The sequence below is a fragment of the Grampus griseus genome (genome assembly GCF_964374135.1).
Source record: "Grampus griseus genome assembly, chromosome: 20".
NCBI classification, from domain to species: domain Eukaryota; kingdom Metazoa; phylum Chordata; class Mammalia; order Artiodactyla; family Delphinidae; genus Grampus; species Grampus griseus.
In genome coordinates, this window is record NC_139014.1 from 38,770,105 (window position 1) to 38,779,468 (window position 9,364).

A 9,364-nucleotide genomic window follows, 5' to 3' on the forward strand; every position below is an offset into this window, starting at 1 on the left:
CCAGTGCCTGGCCGCCCGCGGACCCTCACCTGCCTCACCCCGTCCCCCGCAGGTGCTGCCCGACTACCTGAAGGGCCTGTTCAGCAGCATACCGGCCGGCCAGCCCGGCGAGCAGCAGCTGCAGCAGGTGTCCAAGCTGGCCGCACTGCAGCACCGAGCCAGGGACCACTTCTACCTGCCCAGCACGTGAGCACCCACCCAGCCCAGCCCGTCCAGCTGGGCCCCCACCTCCGGGCATGCCAGGTCACTTCCAGCTGGTAGTAATAGCTCAGAGCAAACGGAGTGACAAAAAGCTTTCGGGACACACACCCTGTGGTCCAGGAAATACACATGGCCCCGCAGAAAGATCTGGCCATGGAAACATTCACCGTGGTGTCACCTACAATCTCCGACGACAGGGAATTCCTTAAAAAACTTGTGGAGGGATTTCCCTCGTGGTGCAGTGGTTAAGAATCCGCCTGCCACTGCAGGGGTCACGGGTTCAAGCCCTGGTCCGGGAAGATCCCACATGCCGCGGAGCAGCTAAGCCTGTGCGTCACAACTGCTGAGCCTGCACTCCAGAGCCCGCGAGCCACAACTACTGAGCCCGTGTGCCACAACTACTGAAGCCCACGCGCCTAGAGGCCCTGCTCCACAACAAGAGAAGCCACCGCAATGAGAAGCCCGCGCACCACAACCAAGAGTAGCCTCCGCTCGCTGCGACTAGAGAAAGCCCGTGCACAGCAACAAAGACCCAACACAGCCATTAATTAATTAAAAAAATAAAATTAAAAAAATAAAAGATCCCACATGGCACAACTAAGACCCACTGCAGCCTAAATAATAAATAAATATTAAAAGACAAATTGTGGGGCATCAGGCAGCCTTTAAACTGATGTTTTCGAAGAGGCGAGACATCAGTCATCCCAGGCTCTCCATCTTCGGACCTTTTTACTCTTTTTTTTTTTTTTTTAACAAAATAATTAATTAATTAATTTATGGCCACATTGGGTTTTTTTTTAAAATCTGGCTCCTTAATTAATTTTATTTATTTATTTATTTTTGTCTGTGTTGGGTCTTAGTTTCTGCGTGAGGGCTTTCTCTAGTTGTGGGAAGCGGGGGCCACTCTTCATCGCAGTGCATGGGCCTCTCACTATGCGGCCTCTCTTGTTGCGGAGCACAGGCTCCAGACGCGCAGGCTCAGTAGTTGTGGCTCACGGGCCTAGTTGCTCTGCGGCATGTGGGATCTTCCCAGACCAGGGCTCGAACCTGTGTCCGTTGCATTAGCAGGCAGATTCTCAACCACTGCGCCACCAGGGAAGCCCTATTGGGTCTTTTGTTGCTGCGCACGGGCTTTCTCTAGTTGCGGCGAGCAGGGGCTACTCTTCGTTGCGGTGCCTGGGCTTCTCATTGCGGTGGCTTCTCTTATTGCAGAGCGTGGGCTCTAGGCGCACAGGCTCAGTAGTTGTGGCACACGGGCTTAGTTGCTCTGCGGCATGTGGGATCTTCCTGGACCAGGGCTTGAACCCGTGTCCCCTGCATTGGCAGGTGGATTCTTAACCACTGCACCGCCAGGGAAGTCCCCTACTCTCTTAAAAATAAGACCCCAAAGGGCTTTTGTTTCTGTGCGTTGTATCTATTCATATATTTACACTATTCAAAATTAAAACTGAGAAACGATTTAAAATATTGACTTAGTAATTAAAAATAAGGACACCCCGTGTTAATATAAAGGCGTATATGTGATAATTATAATACAAACAGTGGAAGGTAACATTACACATTAATATAAATAAGTTATGAAAACACAAGTGTATTTTCCCAAAAACTCCAGTGAGAAGAGCGGCACTGTTTGACACTCTGCAAATCTCTGTACCATTTGGCGTGACAGACGGCAGCTGGATGCCTGTCTCTGCCTCTTTGTCAGTCTGTTGTGATCTCACGTGTCACATAGCCTCTGGCGGACTCCACCGTGCACTTGTGAGGGAACGAGAGGGGAGAGCAGATGACCGCTCAGGTTCTTAAGGGAGTCGCATTGCCCTCTCAGACCCTCGGCCACACTATGAGAGCCCCTGGTGTGAACCAGCGTAGGGAAGGCAGTGGAGTGTGGACAGAGGATGTCCCGGTGCCCAGCACACTGTAAGGGCTCAGCACCCAACTCTCTTTCTGTGCTGTCATTTTAAGGGGAAAGTGCAGGAAGCACAGAAAGTTATCATTCCAGCCCTGGAGAAAGACAGTTGTGGCCTTCCTACTCTTTGCAAGACACTCTGCACACATTGTCTCAGCTAATCTCCCCAACCGCACTTTTTAATTTTTTAAATAAATAAATTTATTTATTTATTTATTTCATTTTTGGCTGCATTGGGTCTTTGTTGCTGCGCGCGGGCTTTCTCTGGTTGCGGCGAGCGGGGGCTACTCTTCGTTGCGGTGCGCGGGCTTCTCATTGCGGTGGCTTCTCTTGTTGCGGAGCACGGGCTCTAGGCACACGGGCTTCAGTAGTTGTAGCACGCAGGCTCAGTAGTTGTGGTGCACGGGCTTAGTTGCTCCGCGGCACATGGGATCTTCCTGGAGCAGGGCTCGAACCCGTGTCCCTTGCATTGGCAGGCGTAGTCTTAACCACTGCGCCACCAGGGAAGTCCCCAACCACACTTTCTTTACCCCTTTTACAGATGAGGAAACCGAGGCCCAGAGAGGGGATATGGCTTCCCCAGCTAATAGGTGGTAGGACCAGGATCCAGACCTGGGGAGACTGGGTCAGATGCCAGGCTCTTACCCAGCAGAGCAGAGAGGAAAGATATTGCCTGGAGGGTCTTTTGAGGGGTTCCCCTGACGTTCCCCCTTCCCCAGTGTGCAGCCCATGGCAGCCGGGACCGGTATTTGTTGGTATTTTTCAGATGTCCTGAGACACAGGGCTGCCCCAGGGGATCCAGCATGTGTCAGGGGGAGGCCTGGCCTGGTGGGCCCAGTGCTCTGTGCCCTCCGTCTCTGACCAGCCACTGGTGGTTGCTCTGCTGCCCTGATACTTCCCTCAGCATGTGCTTCTCACCCCTTTGGCCTGGGCTTCTCCCTGGGGCGGGGGCTACAAAGGACGAACGCACCTTGGGTTCAAGCCTCGGCCCAGACCGGTCACTGTGTGACCTTGGACTGGCTGGTAAAGTTCTCAGAGTCTCTGTTCCCTCCTCTGCAAACGGGGAGCCTAGTGGTACTGGCCAGCGGTTATTGAGCACCTGCTGTGTGCCCAGGCACTGAGTCAGCCTCACTCCGCAGTGAGTGGGGGTCCAGGAGGTTTAGCGTAAAGCCTGGCGGCACTCAGAGCGGCCTTTCCCTGCACGCCAGGCGCGAGGCCCAGGAGTACATCCCGGCCCAGCTCTACCGTACTGTGGCCGCCTCGGCGTGGCCCAGCCTGCTCGGCCAGCACCGGCAGCAGATGCAGGCGCTCAGCCCCCACCAGGCTCGCGCCCAGTTTCTGGGTGAGAAGGAGTCCGGGCTGGGGAGGGAACCGTGGGGGCCTGGTTGAGGAGGGCGGGGTGGGGGCACCTTTGCCTCTGTACAGAGGCATTTTTGGTGCCAGCTTTCGGAAGTCCTCGCCGGGGCCCCACCTAGGCTGGGGACCCCGGCAGGGAAGGAGGGGGGCCTGAGGCCGGCAGCTGGACCGGCGGGAGGGGCCGCCCGAGCAGGTGGGGGGCGGCACTGAGGCGCCTGCGTCACCTGCCCGCCCCTCCCCCGCCCCAGGCCTCCTCAGCGCCTCGCCCATGTTCGGCTCCTCCTTCTTCTTCGTCCAGAGCTGCAGCAACGGCGCGGTGCCCGCCCCCTGCATCCTTGCGGTCAACCAGAATGGCCTTAACTTCCTCAGCACCGAGACCCACGTGAGTGGCCTCAGCCCCGCCCCGCCCCTCCCCCAGGGGATGGGAAGCCCAGCTCCGCTGCTTACACCTGCGTGACCTTGGGCGAGGCTCCTTGCCTGTCCGAGCCTCACTGCCTCACCTGGGATGCAGGGCTGTTGTCAAGGTGAAAGGAGGTGAAACACAGGCCAACGCTCAAAGCCTGTGTTGGTCCGCTGGGGCTGACGGGGCGGGGCTGGCGGGGCTTCAGCAACGGAAATTGTTTTCCTGGTGGTTCTGGACGGTGGACATCTAAGATCAAGGTGCCCGCAGGGTTGGTTTCCTCTGAGGCCTCTCTCCTTGCTTGTAGATGGCTGTCCTGCCCGTTTCCTCACATGGCCCTTTCTCTGTGCACATCCCTGGGGTCTGTGTGTCCCAATTTCCTCTTCTCATAAGGACAGTGGTCCCGTGGGATGGGAGCCCACCCTAACCTTCTCTCTTCAAAGGTCTGTCTCCAGATTCTGAGGTGCTGGGTCAGGGCTTCAGCATATGGATTTGAGGGACACAATTCAGTCCAGGACAAAAAGGATCTGCTACCCCTATTCTTAGTTCTTCCCCCGGGAGTGGGCCCTGAGATGAGGGCTCCAGGGCACATAGCTTACGTGGAAACACTGGAGCGAGGAAGTGAGACCGGGAGGAGGGTCATACCCTGGGGGATGCACCTGGGGAGGAGCGTGTTAGCAAGCAGGTTCCTGCTGTGGGGACTGGCGCTCGGTCCAGCGGGGAGCACGGCCCTCAGAGGATGCCCCCCATTGTGCGGGTCGGGGAGCTGGGTTGTCTGTCTGCTGTGGCCTGTTGTTCGTGATGGGGTGCTGACTCCCATCACTCTGGCTGTCCCTGTGTGGGAAGCTTTTGCTCCTGGGGCCGGAAAGAAAGCTCCAGACCAAGAGCGGCGGGTGTGAAGAAGCAGCCTCGATGTGAAGGCATTTCCTGCATCCCTAGATCGCAAGCATTTAGAGCGGTGCCTGGCACGCCGCACATGCGTGCAGCAGTATTTGTTGAAATAATTTCACAGGTGAGAAACTGAGGTCCAGAGAGGTAAAGTAGCTTGCTCCGGGTCACACAGCAAGTCACTGGGGAACTAGTACTCGAACCGAGCTGAGCTGTCACGCCACCTACGGATCTGACCTCCAGCGGTGGGGTAAGGCTGGGTGAGACTGTCGCACCCCCAAACCTGTCTGCCCCCATTTCCCCCAGGAGCTGATGGTGAAGTTTTCCCTGAAGGAGATCCAGTCGACGAGGACCCAGCGGCCCACGGCCAGCTCCAGCTACCCGTACGTGGAGATCGCACTGGGGGATGTGGCGACCCAGCGCACCATGCAGCTGCAGCTGGAGCAGGTGGGCCCCGCCTGGCAGCCCAGCTTGTCCCCCGGACCCCCACTCCCTCATTCCGCTCGCCAGGCTTTTCTCTGGGTCTGGCTCCGAGATGGGTCAGGTCCTAGCCGTGTCCCAGGGAACATCCAGCCCAGTGCAGGGGACAGAGCTAACCCAACACCTCACAGAACTGTGGGTCATGAGGGCGGTCTACCAGAGAAGCATCTTGATGGTGGGATCATGGGAAAGGGTGGGCCCAGGTTGTTTTTAGAATAGTGAGGAGTTTGGTGGGGAATTGGGGAGACACAGCCAGGGAAGGCAGGTCTTAAGGGTCCTTGAATATAAAGCTAAGAATCTGGGGCTTCCTCCTGAGGGCACTCGGGAGCCATAGAAGGTTGGTGGGAGGGCAGGACCCAGGCAGTTGGAGGACGTTCACCTGGGCTGAGGCTCGGAGGATGGACTGTTGAGGTTGAGGGGTGGAGAGTGGGGTTCCCATGTGACAGGGAGGCCAAGGCCCAGCTGCCCTGGACCTTTCTCCTGTTTGCAGCAACTGTGGCGGCTCATTAAAAGCTGTGGCTGACCTCTAGGTCAGTCAAGTCCAAGTCTCGCAGTGCCCGGGGATGGGGCAGGACCAGAGTTCTCAGCCCACTGGAGAGAGGGGACTGAGGTCCAGAGCAGGGGTAGAATCGGGGCTGGGCCCACACGTCTGGGCCCACTGCACCCACTCAAGATGTGGGCCCAGGACCACTTCTCACGGCACGGCCTGCCTTGGTGGGGCTGCTATCCCAGGGCACGAGACAGGGGCTCCCACTGCCCCAGCCCTGCCTCTAAAGGAGGAGCCCCCCGCCCCGGGATCAGTGTGCTTCCCACTGCTCCCCAGTCCTGCTCCTGCTGAGGTCACCCCCACCCTGGCCTTATCTGTGGCTCAGCCTGCTTCCCAGAACCCCCAGTCTGAGCTCCCACCACAGCAAACCCACCTCCTCGGGCCTGCCCGTCCGTTGCCCCTTGGGCCCCTTTTCTGGAGAGCCCTCCCCTGGACGACTTCTAACTGGTGCTGAGTCCGGTCCCCCCTCCCCAACCCCGGCACCCCTCTGACCATGAGGCGTCCAAAGCCAGCTCTGCTGAGACAGCCCCTTATTTCTCTCTCCTGCCCTGACCCCGTCAACATTGCCCTTGGAGACCAACAGGCCTCTGCCCTCACCTCTCACCCTTGCAGGCCCTTGGGCCCCCAACCCAGCAGCCCTTCCCATCCCTGCCCCCTCCTCTGATTACCTCCGTGGCCTCCGCTCTCATCCCTCCCCTCTGCTTACCTGCCCCCCTCCCCACCCCAGACCCACTGCACTCACTGTCCCCTCTACCTGGGACACGCTTGCCTGCATCACGGGGCTCCCTCCCTCCCTTTGTTCGGGTTTCAGCACAAACATCACCTCCTTCTAGAAGCCTACCCTGACCCTCCTCCCCGATAGTTCACTCTTTCCGCCTCAGCAGCCCTCATATGGCTTGGAAATCCCTTAGTTATTTGTTCCCAGATTGTCTGTCTCCCCACTAGAATGTCAGCCCCGAGAGGGCGGGGCAGGGCAGGGCTGTGTCCAGCTTGTCCCCACGGTGTCCCTAGCACAGCCCGGCTGTAGTGGGTGCTCAGGAAGTGAGTGGGTGGAGGAGGAGGCCTCTCCGGCTTCTCCGCTTGCTCCCGGTACCCTCCCCACCCGCGACCTCTTTGCGTTGCCACCTCTGCTCTGCCTCTGTCATGCATGTGTAGAGGACACATTTATTAATTAATCATTCATTCTTTCAATGTATAACCAGTGAGCATCTCTACGCAGCAGGTTCTGCACTTAGCTGCAGAGATACTGAGCAGACCCTCCAGCCCTGGCCCCCACAGAGCCCCAGGTCTCAGGGGTGTGACAGATATCAAAGCCTCTCTAATAAACCGTGATCAGTGCGGGGAGGGTGTACCCGTGCTATCCAGGAGGTAATCAGCTTCCAGGAGCAGGTGATGTCTGAGTGCAGCAGTGATCCCGCCTACCTCTGACAGGCTGTGTGAGGGCATCTGGAAGCAGCCCAGCTTCTTATTGAGCCCCAGTTTCCACACCTGCCAAGTGGGGCAGCATTCCCAGTGAGGCCTGGAGTGCTGCAGCATGTGGGTGGGAGGATGGCAGGTGGAGAGGAGCCCACTCTGATCTCATTAGCCGAGGTGGCCCCCAGGGTGTGGCCTTGGGTTCAAGTCCCACCATCCCCAGCTGTGAGGTCTGGGGCAACTGGCTTCAGGGCTCTGGCCTCAGTTTCCTCACCTGTGGAATGGGCTCTAAGAATGTCTGACTCATAGGGACACTGCAGGGACTGGGAGGGGTGGGACATGGGGGGCTCTTGGGACAGTGCCTGGTCCTCAGTTGCCACCCAGTAAGTGCTGTCCTCCTTATTTTTACCCTCCCTCTGGGCAGCTTCCCAGCCCCCAGGAAGCGCCTGGGGAGATTCCGGCACTGGCGGTGGTCTGAGAGACCAATTTTCCACAGTCCCCGCTGCCTGCCCCGCCCCCAGCAGGTGGGAGCCCTGAGGCTGGGTCACAGCTCATTCTAGGCTGTGGGCGCCAGGTGGTAACCACGGCAGCAGCACGTGGTTAGAAACCATTTATTGATGGGGCTAATAGGTGTCAAGTCTAGAGGATTCACGTGTAGTAAAATCTCATAGCATCCTCCCCATGGCTCCGAGAGCCAGGCCCTGGTAAACCGAGCCCCCAGGGGTGAGACCACTGAGGCTCAGAGAGGTGCAGTAACTGGTTTCAGGTCACACAGGCCACATGCAGCAGAGCTGGCAGGTGCACTGCTCTCCTCCCGGCTCACCCCTTCCCACCTGCAGCCTGGCATTCCTCCCCCTAGCTGCCCGCGGGCCACCCAGGGCCCTGGGGGGGTGGGGATGAGGGTGGGGCCCACTAGTCCCGCCGGAGGCTGGCCTCCATCTCTCTCCCCTCTCCCGGCCACATCTCACCCCAGGTGAGAGCTGGGAAGTGTTGGGCCTCTCACCGTCTCTCCTGCAGGGCCTGGAGCTGTGTCGCGTGGTGGCCGTGCACGTGGAGAACCTGCTCAGTGCCCGTGAGAAGCGGCTCACGCTGCCCCCCAGCGAGATCACACTGCTCTGACCCAGCCCCCAGCCCCCAGCTGCCCTGTGCCAGGAGGCTTGCTGTGTGGTCCCAGGGGAGTTACTGGGCCAGAACCTTAGGGGAGACCAAGAGGCAGTAGGTGGCATGGCGCAAGCCCCCAGGAACCTGAGAAGACTGATCCAGAGTTGGGATGGAGTTGCAGTGTGCAAACTTGGGTCAGATGGCAGGAGGGACTTCCAAAGACTGACTAGTGGGGCCTCCTGCCACCTACCACTGTGGCCCTGCCCCGACTCCCCCTGCGGCAGGGAAGCCCCACACCAGTAGCCTAGACCAACTGAACCTGCGTTTGCTTTCCTTGGGGTCTGATGTTCAAATCTGCCCCATGTCCCTGCCCCGGCCCCTCACATGTCCCCCCGTCAGGTGCCCCTGCACTGCTGCTGAGCTTGGGTTCCTGACTCTTGGTCATTTCTGTGCAAATAAAAGGTACGCCTGGCAGCCTGTTCTCCATGTGGTTGTTGAGTGACTGGAAAATGAGTCTGAGGGAGGAGCCAGGAGGTTCAAAAAATACTGATTAATTATAATTGCTATGAAATCATTTTATTCTGCATTATCGTGTTTATAAAATTACATTGGTAATGAAGCAAAGGGGGCAAAATGTTAATAAGTAGCCAATTTGGGTAAAGGTGTGTAGGAATTTTTTGTTCTGCTTTTGCGACCTCTATAAGTTTGAAATTATGTTAAAATTATAAAGTTATATAAATTGCATTGAAAAAAAAAACAAACAGAGCCAGCTCTGTTCAGGGGAACCTGGGCCTCCAGCAGAGACATCTGTCCTTACCTCTCACTGCGGGCCCCTGCCCCTCTACCCCACACTCCTTGGGTAGCCCTAACCCCAGGACCCCGTCACTGGGTGGGCCACACAATATTTGAGAATGGTATAGTAGAGGGAGAGAGATGTTTCATGTCAGCGGCTGGGGAGGGAGAAGGCTGGGAAAGGGCTTCCCAGGGAATGGGATGTTTGGGTTGGGTTTTGAACCATGAGTAGGAGTTTGCTATAGGAATAGATGGAGGGAAGGGGAATGAACATTCTAAA

The 9,364-nt window shown here is 57.6% G+C and overlaps 1 protein-coding gene across 1 annotated transcript in view; it reads left to right on the forward strand.

The window, feature by feature from the left end:
• Positions 1 to 8,757, forward strand: part of MYO15A (myosin XVA) — a gene marked incomplete at its 5' end in the record, with an annotated part of 50,267 nt that extends 41,510 nt beyond the window's left edge. The window contains 5 exons of the mRNA XM_082679442.1: positions 53 to 186; positions 3,316 to 3,449; positions 3,712 to 3,845; positions 5,058 to 5,198; positions 8,209 to 8,757. Of these exons, the coding sequence (XP_082535568.1) occupies positions 53 to 186; positions 3,316 to 3,449; positions 3,712 to 3,845; positions 5,058 to 5,198; positions 8,209 to 8,310 (645 nt within the window). The 3' untranslated portion in view covers positions 8,311 to 8,757. The remainder of the gene's footprint in view (positions 1 to 52; positions 187 to 3,315; positions 3,450 to 3,711; positions 3,846 to 5,057; positions 5,199 to 8,208) is intronic.
• Between the last annotated feature and the right edge of the window lie 607 nt (positions 8,758 to 9,364).